This window comes from Hippopotamus amphibius, chromosome 9 (assembly GCF_030028045.1).
Source record: "Hippopotamus amphibius kiboko isolate mHipAmp2 chromosome 9, mHipAmp2.hap2, whole genome shotgun sequence".
Taxonomy (NCBI): domain Eukaryota; kingdom Metazoa; phylum Chordata; class Mammalia; order Artiodactyla; family Hippopotamidae; genus Hippopotamus; species Hippopotamus amphibius.
In genome coordinates, this window is record NC_080194.1 from 106,806,149 (window position 1) to 106,823,858 (window position 17,710).

At 50.2% G+C, this 17,710-nt stretch overlaps 1 protein-coding gene across 1 annotated transcript; it reads right to left on the minus strand.

Moving 5' to 3' along the window:
- Positions 1-1,252: 1,252 nt before the first annotated feature.
- RFC2 (replication factor C subunit 2) lies at positions 1,253-17,179 on the minus strand. The gene is made up of 11 exons (XM_057695996.1): positions 17,044-17,179; positions 14,692-14,761; positions 13,682-13,723; positions 13,272-13,378; positions 10,606-10,707; positions 8,800-8,900; positions 5,428-5,585; positions 5,180-5,245; positions 4,329-4,409; positions 2,995-3,108; positions 1,253-1,657 (listed from the first exon to the last, which is right to left on the minus strand). Exons 1-11 carry the CDS (start codon positions 17,148-17,150, stop codon positions 1,547-1,549), a joined length of 1,059 nt encoding a protein of 352 aa, XP_057551979.1. The 5' UTR covers positions 17,151-17,179; the 3' UTR covers positions 1,253-1,546.
- Positions 17,180-17,710: the final 531 nt, after the last annotated feature.

Below are 17,710 nucleotides of genomic sequence, written 5' to 3' on the forward strand. Positions count from 1 at the left end.
TCTGCTTTCCCTGCTTCGCATAGAACCTTCTAAGGCCGTGAAGGTCCGGCCTCTTGTCTATAGAAAGGGACCCTGAGGCCTGGAGAGAAGGCTGGAGACAAGAACTTGGTCCCCGAGTCTGACCCTCTTTCCAGATGCTGTACCGATTCTTTCCATAAGAAATTAATGCTGCAAGTTAGGAAACTAGAAGAAAAATCATCTTGAACACAGCTGGTGGCCACCTGTGCCTTCACACCCTGCAGTCCTGACCTCACAATGCAGAGAGGACAGCTTAGGCCTGAGCACAGGTGCAGCAGGGCTGCGGTGAGGCTCCAGAGGGAAGGGGGGTCTGCTCTGCCCTCACCGAGTGTGGGCAGCTGGGGCGTCACTTGTACAACAGTCACAAGCACCCCTTCATCTCTCAAGGATCCCAAGGCGCCAGACAAAAAAGTAATATTGAGAAGGTAGGGACGTCCCTGCTAGTCCAGGGCTCGGCGCTTTCACTGCAGAGGCCTGGGTTAGATCCCTGGGGCGGGGGGAACTGAGATCCTGCAAGCTGTGCAGTGCAGCCAAAAAAAAAAAAGATCGAGAAGGTATGCCAAAGTATTTTGTGAAACTTCACCCTGAAGTTTTTGAGGACCTTAAATTTTTGCCCCCCTCTTAATCAAAACCTAACCCCAAAGAGCCAGTGACTCTGGAGGCTTTCTTCTGTCTGTTAACGGGGTCCAGACATGTGGCTAGCCCTGCCTGGGATTTCTGCTTCAGAACAATCTGAAGCTGGGGTAAGGTGCTGGAGAGGAAACAAGACTGGCCACGTGTTGGTAAAATTGTTAAGATGGATGATGAGTATGTGAAAGTTCACTATCATTCTCTGTTTCATGCACAACTGATATTTTTCATAATTTTTAAATATGGAAAAAAATAGCACCTCTCCAAAAAAAAAAAAAAGCAATTCTTCAAATTAATACAAAATTCCCTGGGAAATTCCAAAGCAACTGAATACACCCAGCTGCACAGAAAAGGCAACCTGGCGGGAGGGTCCCCCGTGCCTGTCTGCACCACCCTCCTCGGTGATTCTCGCCAAGTCCTTTCTGAAGGTCTCAGGGCCCCGGGCTGTTCTGAGAAGCTGGTAAATTACAGCAAACCCTGCCTCACCCTGTGGAATTGTCCTCTAGACTTCTGGAAAAATTGAGATTAGCCTGTCCAGCCTATTACTGAAGTCACCTTTCTACCTGCAGGATGCTAGGGGTATGCACAGAGACAGGAAGCCGGCTTTCCTTGCGGGCTTGCACTTTCACCTTTCTGCCGACAAAACTGTACAGTTTTATTAGTAAAATGCCAACACACGCACAGATCAGGTGCCATGCCCTGGGCCTTTCCACGCTGTCACCCCATCACGCGTCTGAGGCTGAGTGTAAATGCCTGAGGAGCACCGGCGGTGTGCTGGGAGCAAGGTGCAGGCCAGCAAGACGCGCTTCAGGGCCGGCCCAAGGCAGCACTGTTTCCAAATCAGTAGGCCGAGACTCCTGCCTCTCAGCAACGGGGGCTCTCGAGTGAGTTCTCTGCTCTAACTGGCCACTGGGGCCATTGTCTTCTGACACAGCCTGGCCAGGAGCCCTGCCATCTGCAGAAGGGAGTTCACCCCTTCCGCTATTTTCATATGCGTGTATCCAATTTCCTGAAAGAAAAAAAAAAATCAAATTTAAAACTTGTTAATAAGTGAGGGAGAAGTTTAATTTTTAAAATCTGAACGTGAACGAACAGTTGGCTTAAAATCCATGCAGTGAACTCAAACCCCAGCTGGAAAATGAACTCTGAGAAGTCCAATGTATTTCCTAAAAGGATGCTGACACTTCTTTGATGGGAGCTGCTAAGAAAATGAAAAAGGAAAAAAAAAGCCAGACTGGGAGAAAATATCTATAACACATACATATCTGACAGAGGACTTGCCACCAGAATATATAAAGAACTCTCAAAACACAGTAATAAGAACATGAACAACCCAATTTAAGAATGGGCAGACTTAGACACTTCATCAAAGAAGACTGCGGACGGCAAGCACATGAAAAAGTACTTGATGTCATTAGTTATTGGGAAATGTAAATTAAAGCCATAGTGAGAAACTCCTACACGCCTATCAGAATGGCTTAAAAAAGACCAACTGAGCATTCTAAGTGCTGACAGGGAGGTGGATCGTCTGGAATGCTCACAAACTGCTGATACAAAGGCAAAATTCTACAGCCACTTTGGAGAAGTTTGGAAGTTTCCTATAAAGTTAACCCTATGCTACCATTCAACCAAGCAACCTCACTCCCTGGAAGCTACCCAAGAGAAATGAAAACTGGGGTTCATGTTCGCACTACCTCACGTACACGAATGCTTACAGTGGCTCTATTCATTGCCACCAAAATCTGGAAACTCAAATGTCCTTCAGCTGGTGAACAACAGTGGGATGTCCACACAAGGGGACACGACTCAGCAGTGAAAAGGAGGGACCCAACGACACAGGCAACAGCAACGTGAACAAATCCAAAGTGCATTAAGTGAAGCGAGAGAAGCTGGACTTGGGTACATTCTGCTTGATTCCGTTTGTATGACCTGGAAAATTTTGTCCCCCGAGGGAAAAACAGATCAGTGGTTTCCAGGTGCTAGGGGGACGAGTTGACTCCAAAGGGGCCCATACATTTTGGGGGGATTACAGAGCTATTCCTGTCTTGATTGTACTGGTGTTTACAAGACTGAATGCGTTTGTCAACAGAATGCACCCAAGAGGCTGAATTTTACTCTAAATTACACCTCAAATTAATCTCACTTAAACAACAAATAAATAAATACCTCTTCATGAAGAGAGTCACCTCAAGGAGCACCAGGTCACTGTCAGGCAGGACTGGCTTAAACAAACCCCCAGCCCCCAGGTCGACTGGCCATTAACTGAGCATCTTCCAGGCACCTGGCCTGTGAGTAAAACAAAACCCACATCCTTGAGGAGAGAAGCACTGCCCTACTCTCACTGACCTTAATAAACTCCAGTTTCAAGTATTCTGCCATTTGGAAGGTTTTACACACTCGAAAAATGTTGCCAATGATGTCTTCTGGGGAATAGCCAAGATGCCACAGGTGAGCAAGGATCTAGACGAAAGGAAACACATGGAGGCTGTGTAACTGCGAACGACAAGGATACTGGGGGAAGTGAGGTTAAACCCACACCAGTGTCAAGCCCGTCACACAGCGGGGAGCGGACAGGCCGAGACAGCACAAGTGCTTCTGAGAATCAGCTGTACACAGGGGCCCTGCTGGTGGGCCACGCCCTTTAGGTCATGTGGGGTCATCAATCTTTCCAGCTGGCAGAGATAACACTGCAGATGTTTTAAACCACACTGCAAGACGGCCTACCACCATACCCTGTAAAGTCTTTATCGAGGCTCTTAAAACACCACGTTAATCACCCCAGTAAGCACCCCGGCGCGCCTCCTGTGCTCTCTGTGCTGCCACTTGTAACGCACACCCCCTGGCACGATGAGACCTGAGTAAGTCCTGACCAGGAGAGAGATGACCACAGTGGTCTCAGCCTCCCGCCTTCTCAACCCCAAGCCCCAGTTCCAACCCCTACACCACCCCACCCCAACTGCAGCATCTGGAGTCAGTTGCTTTTGCCTTTGTCTTGGCTCCCTGGGGCGAATTCGGGGGGTGGGGAAGCTCTGTGACCATAAATCTGACGGCTTCCTTCAGGCCGTGTGCCTGGGTCTCTGCTCTATCTCCCTGCCTTGCACGCCAGTTTCATTGAGAGGTCACGCTCTGCCCTAAACCCAGTCAGCTTCGAACTTAGTTTGGGGGCAAAAGGAACAGGGAAACCGGGTGCGATCAGACCAGTGGCTTCAGATCACACCACTGCCCTCCATGTGGACTTGAGGGTCACCCGAACCCCAGTGAGGCCCCCTGGAATCTGCCCACAGGACCAGGCTCTGGGTCCCAGGATGCCCATCCCCAGCCTCTCCAGGAAGACAGAGGGGGACGGCTTCTCTCCACAGAGAGAAAGATGACTTCTCTACAAACTAAGGAGTTGGGCTGGTCTTTCCTCATGTCCTAGGAGGACACATTCCTCTTGCAGGGAATATAATTAGAGTAGAAAGGCATGAGTCTGAACTCCAGGTTGATAACTTTTAAGCAGTGTGATTTAGAGCAACGAGCTTAGCCTCGGAGCCAGCTTTCTCACCTCTATAGGGTACCCAGCTCCTAGCATCAGCTAAAAGTGAGGTGGAGCCAAGTCCCCAGCACAGGGAGCGCCCCCTCTGCCCTGCTCAAGGAGCACGAGGCCCCCACCCCGAGTCAGGAGAGGGGGAGGAACCCACCTTGTAGGCCTCGTCGATGTTGGCGCTCACGCAGTGCTGGATCATCTCCTTCACCAGCAAGGGGTGGGGCTCGTCACAGACCTGAGCGGGCAGAGCGAGGGGCTGCTCAGGGGCTGCGGGGGACCGTCCGAGGAGGAGCCCGGCAGACCCACGCGTGGCAGCCTAGGTAACCGTCACCTTCACCTGCTGCTTGCGTTCATTCCTCCAGCAAACAGAACCAGGCCTGGGAATGCCTCTCTCGCCACCAAGGTCGTCACCAAGTAGAAAGTTCGGTGTCGACCCAGTGCAGTGAGGAAAAGCCTCTGACACATCATTACAGATTTCTCACACACAAGATGAACTCACTAGAGCCAATAAGGAGTGTACACTCGAGGGGCAGCTTCAAAGCCACGAGTCACCTGTCTTACATCACTGAGAGGATCACTTGCCCAGTGGATTCTTTGAATCCACCTAAGAGCTGGGAGGTCTTTGGGGCCAATCTCCCACCTGGAATAGGAACAGGCTTGTCCTGGACACGGCCCCCAGCCTCAGCGTGATCTCGGCCGCAAAATGATGAGAACATCGGCGTGCAGGGATGTGTGAGGACCAGACAGGACGCACGTGAAAGCCCAAGGGCATGTCCCCCACCCACACTGTGCCACAGCCACGCCCCTCCACTCTCTGGGGTGGTGCGGGGGAAGCAGACTTGGACAAATGGGAGCAGGACGTGCTCCCCTCCCCCTCCCCTGGGGGCGAGCCCAGTAGTGGTGATGTCTGTGCCCCTCCTAACCATCCCCCCATGCCCCACCCCACCATGGAACCCGGAAGTTAACTGCTGCCCTGTCGACTGTGATGCCCACGCCAGCTTTCACCTTGAACACATTCTCACTGTTGATGAAGCCAAATCCTGAGAAAGTAGACTGCAAGTTGTTCAACGCCTGCCAAGGAACAGAAACAAGGCCAGGGTGATTTCCAGTCTCTGCCCGCCCCATCCCTCCTCTTGGGGTACAAGCTTCCCCCCTCCCTGCAGCCTGCTCCCCATCAGCCCCACCAGTGTGTTGGGTCAACATTCCCCACGGCCAGCCAGGGAGGTTGGTGCCCGGGCAGCAGCCACACGCACCTGCCTCATATCGCCCTGGGCGGTGAAGATGATGGCTTCCAGGCCATCGTCTGTGTACGGCACCTTCTCCTTCTCGATGACGTTCAGCAGCCTGGCAAGAATCTGGGCATCGGTCAGCTTGGTGTAGCGGAGGACCGCGCACCGGGACTGAATGGGCTCTGGGTGAGATGGGAAGAGACTCAGGCTCCTCGGCAGAGCATGGGATGACCCCGTCAGTCCTTTAGTTACTAGCAAGCCGCCGCACGCGGCCCGGCTGTGCTGGCGCCACAACCCCCGCCCAGCAGGTGCTCAAGAGCGACTTGGCAATCAGAGCTTGATTTCAAAATATCAACCAATAGAGGCCCCAGCCAGGACTGCCTGGGCTGACCTTGGCTGGCCAGGGCTTCCAGAAGGGGAAAAGACACTCCAGGATGGACATCCCGTGCCACAGCCCACAGGAGAGTCGGCGTCGGCCCAGGTGGACTCCAGAACCACCGTGAACGTGGTACGTCTGGGCCCTTCTGGGCAGGTCACGACCCAGCCAGTCTAGGGTGAGCACGGGGCACCTGCATGGCTCCCTCAAGCTTCCGCAGGAGATTCTGATGCACATGAGAACCACCAGACGGATGACTGCAGAATGCTGGACGCTGCCCCTGACCTTGGGTTCAGATTACGACAACAGCGTCTCTGTGATTTCCAAGCCCCGGTAGGTCTCTCCCTGATCCATCCCGTTCTGCTGCCCCACTGGCCTTCCTCAAGATGTTTTGATCTGCCACCTCTGCCCAGGCAAATCCTTCCAAGGTCACAGTACAGACCACCTCTGACCCTCGTCTGTAAAATCTTCTGCAAACCTCACCCGCCCCTCCTCTCCTCACTCCGCGTGCCTCCCCTGGAACAATCGACCTGCGCTTTCCCAGCAGCTCTTCCCACCGAGGGAAGAGCTTCTTCCCACTGAAATCACAGCCACTGTTGAAAGCTCCTCTCCCACCCCCCTCCTCCTGGAGCCAGCCCAGACCACCCCAGACTGAAGTGACCGCCCCTGTCTGCTCTCACACACACCTTCAAGGAACATGCTCCTGTTAGTTTATTTGCATTAAAGAAACCAGTTACCACCCTGTGCTGGGGATGCGGTGGACGAATATCGTGACCAGGCCCTGAGCTTAGCTTTATGGGGACAGAGGAGGCACCAACAGGGAAGTTCCCACACCCGGGACAGGGCCACAGAAGAGGTTTGTAGGAACGGCTCCAGGAACCCAGCCAGAGAGCCATCAGCTCAGTGGAAGTGAGTTCTAAGCTGGGCCTTTAGGGACAAAGTTTCCAGGCTGGAAAGGCAGAAGGAACAGCACATTCAAAGGCAAGAGTGATGAAAGGGCACAGGGGCTTTGGGGAAGCGTGAGACGCTGTGCAGCTGCATCGCACAGGGTATAGGGAGATGAGGCTGCAGGTAACGGGATTCTGTGCGCTAGAACGGGGGTGTGGCTGTGTGGGCACCGGGGACCACTGAAGGGTTAAGCGGGGGAGTGGCAGGGTCAGACCTGCTTAGAAGACCCTGGCAGCCAGCTGGTGACTCAGGTGCACAGAAGTTGCAGGGCCGCTGCACCAATGAAGAGGAGAAACTGAGGCCAGAGCTTGAGGGAGGGAAGGAGGGGTTGGGGTTCAAGACAGTGGGGAAGTGGGACAACCTTGGATTTGATTCTGGTGAGGGGCTGACCGTGGTGGTGAGCAGAAAAAGGAGGACCTGAGATGGTCCGGGGCTTGCTGGTTTCGGGATGCCGCCCTCCCCCCGTGTGAGCTCCAGGTGGGCAGGGGCAGAGCCTCGTGCAGGCCTATGGCCTCCGCTGCACCTTGGGCAGAGGAGGTGCTGTGCACATGGAATACTGTGCTCAGTATCTGTCCGATGGATGAGACATTTCAAAGAACAGCTTTCCTAAGAGTCCACTTCAATTTATCTGAAATCAGGAAGATTCATGACAGAACCTTATTTACATATTTCGCTTATCAGCACAGATAAGAGAAAGACCAGTCAGAAATGCTGCGAATTCAGATACACATCAGAATAAAGCAGCCATGGCCTTCCTCCAAGGAAGCACAGCTCTCCCTTGACTGGTATAACTTCAGGAGCTAAAATGAGGTTCAGATACTGACAGTTTCAAAAATCAACTCTGCAGCGATCTGATCATGAACCATTTCCTCCAAAGCTAAGCCATATATCGCTTTGGAGAATTCACTTACGTGTTTCTTATATCCCTTTAGAAATTATAAAATAATCAGAATGCTATATATACCAGAAAAATTAATTTCATGAAAAGGGAAGGCCAGCGCTTTCTCCAACAACTGCAGTTTCAAACCACTAAACAGACTCATCCACCCATAGCCCTATGCAAAATGTGCTGGGGGGTGGGGGCAGTTCTTTAAGTATAACACAGCTCCTGCCGTCACAGACCTGTCCTACCACTGGTTAAGGAGACAAGCGACACACATGGCCATAAATCAAGACCTTTCAGCACAGTCTCCTCCACCGGGAGGTAGACAATGTTTCTCATCAAACTGTCTGCTCTGCACTAGCCCGGTGCCTGACACCTGTTAAGAACAGAGTAAATGTTTGTGGAATAGATGCGTGAACACCCGATGACTACCTGGGGAAGGTAAAGGGACCCAAGCCCACTGAGGCTGCAGATGATGACTTTGTGGGGGTGTCGTGGCTGGTACCACACTTGTCTGGGTGGAGAAGGGGGAGCCGGACGGCCAAGCTCACACAGGCTGGGGGTTACGAGGGCAGACATGGGGCAAGGACAGAGGGACAAGAGAGCGTGAGAAGTGGTCAGAGAGAGGGAAAAAAAAAAGCTGCACTGTGCCCACAGTCTGTATCAGAAAGGGAAGGATGTGAAACCAGCAGGAAGTTGCAGAGAGATGGCAGGGAGGAAGGGAGAAGGACCAACGCCAGCCCAGGAAGAGGTTTCACAGGGGAGGCAATGACAAAGCCCAGCGTACAAACACAGTGTGTGGCAAGTGCTCCGGACACACGGAAACTGTGAGAGCACGTCTACAGAGGGATCGTGACCATGACACTGCGCCCAGGACACCGCGCCCAGGACACCGAAACATCACGTGTGCCTGTGATGCAAGAGTGACACAGATCTGGGGTTCCAATCTCAGCTCTTCTACTTGCTCTGTGACTTTGGGCAAACTATTCAACCTCTCTGAGTTCCATTTTTTTCATCTCTAAGGTGGAGCTAATAATACTTCTGCACAGAATTATATAAGATTAAATGAGAAAGTAGATTATACAGTGCTCAGCCCACGGCAGGCGATCAAAAAGCCCCTTTGCTTCTGCTGCTAAAGAGCCAATGTGAACGCCACGTGGAACCCAAGCCAGGCAGAGCTGACCCTCACCTATGATTTTATCCGAAGCGTTACAAGCAAGAGCAAAGCGGGTCGTTTTGGAGTAGATTTCCATGGTTCTCCTCAAGGCCTGCTGGGCTCCATCAGTCATGCTGAGAAGAAAAACACAGGGGCGGTTTGCAGCTGGGACCCAAGGCCCACTGGACACAAATCCCTCCTACGGACCCTGGGAAGCCTGCACTCCTACTGAGCATGCCCAGTCTCTCTCCGGGATGCCATGTGGGACTCAGGCAAGCAGGCTGCACACAGACACGGAGCAGGGGCCCTGGAGGCACGCTGCCTGGGCCCACCTCGAAGCGCCTTCGTCCACTGCCATGCGACCTTTAGGCAAATTATCTGAGCCTCAGTGTCACCACCTATAAGGAGGTAACGCTGCTGCCCACCTCGGAGGGTGGTTATGACAATTAAACCGGACAGTAACACGTAAAGTGTGTCGCAGAGCACCTGGCATGATGCAAACGCAGACATATGCGTGCTGGATCAATGTTAGCAGCTGTTACTGCTGCAAATAATGTTACAATAAAATGGTGAAGATGCATCCCCTCTACAGAATAGAATATAGCAATTAAAAACTATGCTCACAACAAGACTGTAGTAGCATGGAACCCTGCTTTTCATGTTAAAAGGCAAAACCAGGATACAAAAATTATAATTATTATCAGCTTGACTATGTAAAAATGCAGCGTAGAAAAACAGGAGATACAATAAAACAAGATATTACTTCATATTTTTAAAAATTTCTTCAAAGAACATGAATTAACTGTTTTTTTCTAAATGTCACAACATTTTTTTCATTTACACTGGCAATGACTGCACAACACTGTGAATGCACTATATGCCACTGAACGGTACACTTTAAAATGGTTGAAATGGGGACTTCCCTGGCGGCGCAGCGGTTAAGAATCTGCCTGCCAATGCAGGGGACACGGGTGCAAGCCCTGGTCCGGGAAGATCCTACATGCCGCGGAGCAACTAGGCCCATGTTCCACAACTACTGAACCCACACACCTGGAGACTGTGCTCCACAACAAGAGAAGCCACCGCAATGAGAAGCCCACGCACCGCAATGAAGAGTAGCCCCTGCTCGCCGCAACTAGAGAAAGCCCGTGCACAGCAATGAAGACCCAACGTAGCCAAAAAATAAATAAATTTATAAAAAAGAAAAAAAGAAAATGGTTGAAATGGTAAATTTTGTTAGTGTATTTCACAATTAAAAAAAACATTTAAATTATGCATGTAAATGATGCTGGAACAAACACATTAACTGTCTTAGACAAATGTTTTTTGTTTTTGTAATTAATTAATTTATTTAATTTAGTGGCTGCGTTGGGTCTTCGTTGCTGCACATGGGCTTTCTCTACTTGATGAGAGTGGGGGCTACTCTTCATTGTGGTGTGCGGGCCCCTCACTGTAGTGGCTTCTCTTGTTGTGGAGCACAGGCTTTAGGCACGTGGGCTTCAATAGTTGTGGCTCACAGGCTCTGGCACAAGCTCAATAGTTGTGGTGTACGGGCTTAGTTGCTCCGCGGCATGTGGCATCTTCCCAGAGCAGGGCTCAAACCCGTGTCCCCTGCATTGGCAGGTGGATCCCTAACCACTGCTCCACCCAGGAAGTCCTAGACAAAAGTTTATGTTACTTAAGATCAGGTTTAAGGCTTAGGCCTCTATTAAATCAATTTTGAAGATGTGATAAGCAAATCTAGCACAGAAGTGCAAAGGTGAGAGCTTTTCCCCTGATTTAATACAGCCAGCTAAGAGACTCAGAGATCAAAGTAAAAAATTCTTGGCAAAACACTACCTGTCTGCTTCATCCAGGATGATGATCTTGTGTCGCCCTTTGGGAAGGGTGACTTTCTGTTGGGCAAACATTTTGATTTTGTTCCTCACAACGTCAATGCCCCTGAAACAATGAGCCACAACGTTACTGTTGCCTTCGCAGACCAACTCGGTCACCTTCATGGGAACTTTTAACCCTCATGACACCATCATGGACCCAATTTTGGTTTTTAAGTTTCTTTTTGGGCAATTCTAACTATTTATAAGGATGGACATTTTGTTACTTTTATTCCTTCTTGGAAGTCTTCAGAAGAACAAAGGGAAAAATTTACTTACTTTGTAAAAACAGAATGAAACTCGATTTATCTTGCAATTATCATAGGGGTCCACTGGACCCTTCTATACTCTAAGATACATTTTGGGGGTCTCAGTAAGTTTATGCTTCCTGTATCTTGAAACGTTTGCTATGTCATCTTCCTAGTAATTATTTCATCATTACTCATCAATTATTCCCAACTACGCTAAAAAACACTAAAATAATAAGAAAATGAAAGAATGATGGAATTGCTTAGAAGATCAATACAATACTGGGGGGAGAAACTGTTGCTACTGCCTCATCCTTCAGTTTTTTATTGTGTTTCACGAGGTACTATATTATCTTTCTGGAAAATACAAAAGTAGTTCAGATACATCATCTGAAAGCTTTCACTGACCACAGCTGGAAATTCAAAACTTTTCATTTTCTGCCCATAATGTCACAGAGAAAAGAAATGACAGCGGAAGATGTTCCATCATTTCTAGACAAGTAAGAAAGTGAAGCAGAGAGACAGCAGGATTCTAGACTCTGATGATAAGGGTGAAATTGATCACATGAACAAAATTTCAGATGAGTCCTCAGATGCCAAAATTCTCCGTGAATTCTCTCAAACTTAAGAATCAAGGAGTGAACATATTTCTAAGGACAAAAACTAAACATACTTTCACCTCGTTAGTCACTCAACAGGAAGGACTTCGCTCCCCAATGTCTTGTGACCAGAACTTGGACCATCCCGTTTTGCTAAAAGAACATGTGACAGTATTTGTTCAACTTTGATGATGTTCAGACACCCATGTTTACAGTTTGTAAGTGATCAAAAGCTGAAGGCAGGTGTGTATGACAAGGCCACTGGAAGGAGGCAGATGATAAAAGAACAACAAAAAAAGCCATTGTACTGATCACTCTAATAAATCTAAAATTGAAAATATTTGCAATTATGGGCCATTTTCTCTTCAACGAAATTAAGAGCCACCAAAGTTTTCAAAGTTTTCTGTTCCAATCTGCTATCTGGAGTTGGCATTTACAAAATGGCTCAACTGCAGGCGTGTTCGTGACAGCCGATGAGAAGTTAGCCGCATTCACAAGACAGAGCCCATTTCAGGTCTACACACATCATCAAAACCAGAACAATGGTGCAGAGTAGAGAACCATGTCCTCAGGGGACAACCAAAGGCAGACTTTGCAGACATTTTATTCAACAGGTCCTCATTCCATAATCCTCTACTATCCCATATCTAAAAAGTAAACCGGGGGCGTTCCCTGGCGGTCCAGTGGTTAGGACCTGGCACGTTCACTGCCATGGCCTGGGTTCAGTCCCTGGACAGGGAATTAAGATCCACAAGCTGCGTGTTGCAGCCAAAGATAAATAAATTAAAAGTAAATAAATTTAAAAAAAGGTTAAGATGGTAAATTTAATGTTAAAAAAAATAAAGGAAACCAGCAGCCCACCTCCATGAGAATGGTTACTAACGACAGAAAACAACAGGTGTTGGTGAGGATGTGGAGAAAAGGGAACCCTTGGGTGCTGTCGATGGGAATGTAAAATGGTGCAGCCACTACAGAAAACAGTATGGCAGTCCCTCAAAAAATGAGACACAGAATTACCAAATAATCCAGTGATTCCATTCGCGTACATATCCAAAAGAATTGAAAGTGGGGTCCCAAAGAGATAGCTGTACACCCCTGCTCATAGCAGCGTTATTCCCAATTCAGAGTAGTCAAAAGATGAAAGCAACCCAGTGTCCACTGTCAGATGAATGGATAAACAAAACATCGCGGCATATGCCGCTCAGCCTGAAAAAGGAAGGACGTTCTGACGCGTGCTACAACATGGAGGAACCCGCAACATGCGTGCAATAAGCCAGTCGCAAAAGCACAAATAGTGTATGATTTCACCTGCACACGGTTCCTAGAATAGCCTACTTATAGAGACAGGAAGTCGCATGGTGGGTGCCAGGGGCTGGGGGAGGGGGAGTTGTTTAATGGGTGTAGAGTTTCAGTTTGGGAAGAAGAAAACAGTTCTGGAGATCTGTTGCAAAATACTGTGAATGTAGCTAACACCACTGAACTGTACACTTAAAGATGGTTAAGATGGTAAACTTTCTGTGATGTGTGTTTTGGCACAATTAAAAATAATTTTTCGAACCCCCATTTAAGAAAAACAAAAACAAACTAAACCAGTAAGTCATGTGCTCATGATGCCACGTTAACAAGCCAGCAATCCCAGTTCTCTTTCACTGGAAAGATGAAAGGAAAACACAAAGCCAGCAGAACAAGCTTCAAGTGCTACAGAGACCTGAAAAAAGAGTGTTTCTGTGACAGCTCAAAATATAAAACACTCACCACCTTTCAGACTTTACTCCCAGGCGTACCTGTCATTTGATGCATTGAGCTCCAAAACGGCATCCTTGAGGGCCGGGCCCAGCAGGGCTCGTGCCAAACACAGGATGCTGGTAGTTTTGCCAGTTCCTGGGGGGCCCTAGGAATGAGATCTCCAGTAAGTGCTTCAAGCCAATAGAACGTAATGAGAACTCCCGACTGACTGCTCACCACTGTTATTGCTCACGCCTGTCTAGAACCCTCCCAACCTGATCCCTACCCATAGCACACACCAAACCAACACAGCGACCAACCCACAGGCCTGACCAGTGGGAGGGAGGAATGGTATGGGCTCTGGTGATCATGCGCCTCTCTGAGGAGGAAGCTCTGTACACGAGAAAGCACTTAAGACGGGGCGAACACCAGACTGAGATGTCGGACAGGGCCAGGACCCCGTACTCACAGCAATGATGATATTGGGCACATTCCCTTCTCTTGCAAAGACCTGAAGGAAGAAATGCTCGTTGAAACTCGTTCATCTGCAAACTTGAGGAGCCAGGTCTCCCCAGCCACACACGTGTAGCGAATGTGGCTACAAACAGCTCCACGTGGATGCCCCGTGGAACGCTCACCTTGACACATTCAAAACTGAATTCATCACTCCCCCCGCAAACCTGAGGTCCCCCCATGCTCCCCCTTCCATGCACTGTCAACGCCATCAACCCTCCCGCCCACGCCAGGAACCTGGAGGTCACTGTCATCCTTGACTGGCCTTCTCCCTCACCCCACGCAGCCCCTCAACGACAAAGGCTGGGCCCCTCTTTCTCCTTTATCTGGAGGCCACTTCCTGCTCTTCAGCCCACTGCCACTTTCTTAGCCCATTACCTCTTGCCTGCATTGCTTCCAATGGGCCACTGACTGGTCTCCTTAACTCTAATCTTGTCCCATTCCAATCCATTTCCCAGACTGTAACACAACTAATTTTCTAAAATACACATCTCTTAAAACACTTTTGGGAATTCCCTGGCGGTCCAGTGGTTAGGACTCCACGCTTCCACTGTGCGGGGCACAGGTTCCATCCCTGGTCGGGGAACTAAGATCCCACATGCCGCATAGTGCAGCTAAAAAAACCCCAAAACAAAACAGAGAATATTTGGCAAAGACTTTATATGGTTTGCAAAGCCTAAGATAACTATTCATCGGCCTTTACAGAAAAAGTTTGCCACCTCTGCTCTTGAAGAATACAAAACAAGTCTGATAAGCCCTCTCCAATGAGCCAGTCCTTCAAACATCTGAAGTTACCCACACCGGCTTCTAGACTCCTCGCCAAATGGAATGTCTCCCATTCCCTTAATTCTTCTGGATTTGTGGCTTGCCCCCACCTCACTACCTTGGCTGTCTTCCTTGAAATGCCTCAAGTTTATCAAAGCCACAGTACTGGGATGTAAGGTCATCTTTTAAAAACTCACTCACCTCCAGCCTGCTCACGGTGTCTTCATTCCCGACAATTTCATTCAACTTTACTGGTCTGTATTTTTCAACCCTGTTTTTAAGAAAATGCATAAAGACGTCGACATGGCTATCTTCACGCTACCCAAAAGAAAGCATAACTAAAGGGCAGTTCTGGGAGCTTTGTCAGAAGATGATATACATTCAATAAAAATATACAAAGTGGTTGCAGGTTTTAAATTTAAAAAGGTGCCCGAGCGCCATCTGAAAAGTCAAGTGTGTGAGATTGTGCACCGAAGGCTTCAAACCCGCCACGGCAGAGAAACACCTGTTGGTGCTGGAGAAGGGCCAGAGTAGGCCATCTGGCGCAACGTGACACTGTGGGGCCACACAGTCTGCCCGTCACAACAGCGGTCCGGCGCACGCAGCACTGACATCATTTGCTCTGACAGACATGGATGCAACTGAGCCCCCTTCTCCTCCCTTACCTGCCGGTGTCTGCAGACTTGTGCCAGGTGCCCAGCAGGGCTGGCTAGACAGAAACCGCAGGCCTAGGCTGTGATCCCATTTGGCTGTGTGGACTGGACAACCAAGTGGCCTTTTCAGACCAATACTTCTCTCTTTTAATTAATATGCAAGCTATGCTATGAGAGAAAATGACCTTCTCCAGCTCTGAGAATAGAAGTGGAAGTAGATGTGCAATACTTTGACCATCAGGACATTCACTGCCCTTTACTGTATTCCCTGATTTACTCTTAGCGTGTACTCCCTCCAGGTACTGGTTTTGCTCCAGAAGGAGCTGCACGCAAAGCAAAAAATAAAGCGACAGCCCTCCTTCAAGGTCAGCAGACACAGCACGCTTGTTCCTACTCATTTAGTCTTCGTTCTGAGCCCAGCCGCCTCCAGGTGCCAAGCGCTGTGTAAGGAGTTAGAGCTCTGGAGGGGAGGAAGGTGGTAGGTGCGGGGAGGAAGGTGGTAGGTGCGGAGATGAGCAAGACACGGTTCTTGCTCTCAAGGGCTCTCCTACTAGAGGGGAGATAGAGCTTGGCAAATCCCACCGCGATGCTACACTGCTTATATAAACCACTGGCTGTGGAGGCCCAGAGGAGGGAGCAGTCGCCTCCTGGGAGTGTTAAGAGCTGAAATCTCAGCTAGATTTTGAATAAGGCAAACATACTCCTCCTTCAGGGACTTGACAGCTGCTCCTCCTGCCAGAAAGCTCTCTCTCCCCCCACGGGCCACATGGATTCCTCCCTGAATTCAGGTCTTTACTCAAATCTCATCTCACTGGAGGCCTTCCCTGACCACCACAACACCAGAACTTGTCACCACCAAATGTATACTATATGTCTACTTGTTTATTTTTTACGTTGTCTTTCTCTATCAAATGTAAGCTCTGTGACAACAGAGTTTGTTTTGTACACTGAAGTATCTTTAAGCATCTAAAATATGGTTGTGTGTGAAAATTACCATGCAAACCACATATGCAATCTTAAACTTTCTTGTAGCCACATTTAAAAAGGTAAAAAGCAGATGGGTGAAGTTAATTTTACTGATATCATTTAGAGAACGTAATATATTCAAAATGTTATCATTTTCAACGTGTTACTCCATATAAAAATTACTGAGTTTTTTTTTTTTTTAAACTATGTCCTTGAAATCCGATGTATATTGTACGATTACAGCCCATCTCAATTCGGACTAGCATCACTCATGTGGCTAGTGGCTGGGGGATGGACAGCGCGGTGCACATCTTCCGATAAGCTATACCGCCCTTCCTTTAGGTATCTGCTCTCACCAAGAAGACGGGTGGACTGGAGGGATGGGAATACACAGTGGAGAGGAAACCACCTCCACGCCCAGTGGAGAGTTCCGAGAGGTGCACACAGGGAGTGGAACCCGAGCGCAGAGCCTGCCCCACACCTGCGCCAGTGGCAGGTGACTTCCCAAGTCACCTTTCCGCCCAGCTACCCAGGATGCTGCTATTCAAAGCGAGCAAGCCACGGAAAACAGGCGGGTACCCTTTGCACACCACCCCGATTCCGCATGTGCGTCCCGCCGAGCGACCACCAGAGTCACGGCCGGCTCAGCGCCTGGGGCAGAGTGGGTGGTCGCAGCGGGCGGCTACGATCACAATCAGCGTTGTTCTGACCAAGACCCCGCTTCCAGAGTTCAGACTGGCCACTCTCCACCCCAAGTGGGCTCAGCGACCCACACCCTTGCCTCCTTCAAATAATAACCCACCGGACACCACCCCGGGGCCTGCTGCTCCGCTCAGGTGACCCCCGAATGAACTCCGGCCCCTGCGTTACACGGCCTGCCCACTCGCCCACCCACACGTCCAGAGAACCCATCGCTGACGGCCTGGGTCCTCACCACGGCAGCTCGTAGTGGCCGGCGCTGCCGGGGGCCTTGCTGGGGGCCGGGGCAGGGTCCTGGGCCCCACAATCCCCGGAGCCAGCGCCGCTCTCCCGCGCCTCCATTCTCTCGCCGCCTCTTCCCGCCGCCCGAGGCCCCGCCCCATGACGCCATCACGCAGGCCCCGCCCCTCGTTTCTGAGGGACGCAGGGCGCGAGCGGAAGCCATTTGTCGGCACCTTTCTGCGCCTGCGCTGAGGACGCTGGCCTGTCGGGGGCGCTCGTTGCTATTGGCCGCAGTTGCTATGGGAGACCTGGTGTCGCGGCCTGCAGAGTGACAGGCAGACGAGACCCAACAGCATCGCCTTCTGAGAAGGCTGATCGCTCCAGGAACGACCGTTCGTTTGGGTTTGGTCTTTGTGTGATTTGTCCAGGAGGCCTTCTCCGCGCGGCCTGTCGGGAACCGCTGCGCGGAGGTGGGGCCGCGCGCCGGGCAGGCCTCGCGGGGTAGGAGCATCCCGTCCGATGCAGGGAGGACCCGGGGCCTGCGGACATTACGCCCAAAGGCAGGACCCGACGGCGGACACGAATAGGGACTGACGGCCAGCGGTCCTGGGCGGCAGAAGGCTGGAGCCGACGTCTGGGACCTGCCCTTGTCCAGTTTTCCCGGTTGCTGAGCATGTTCC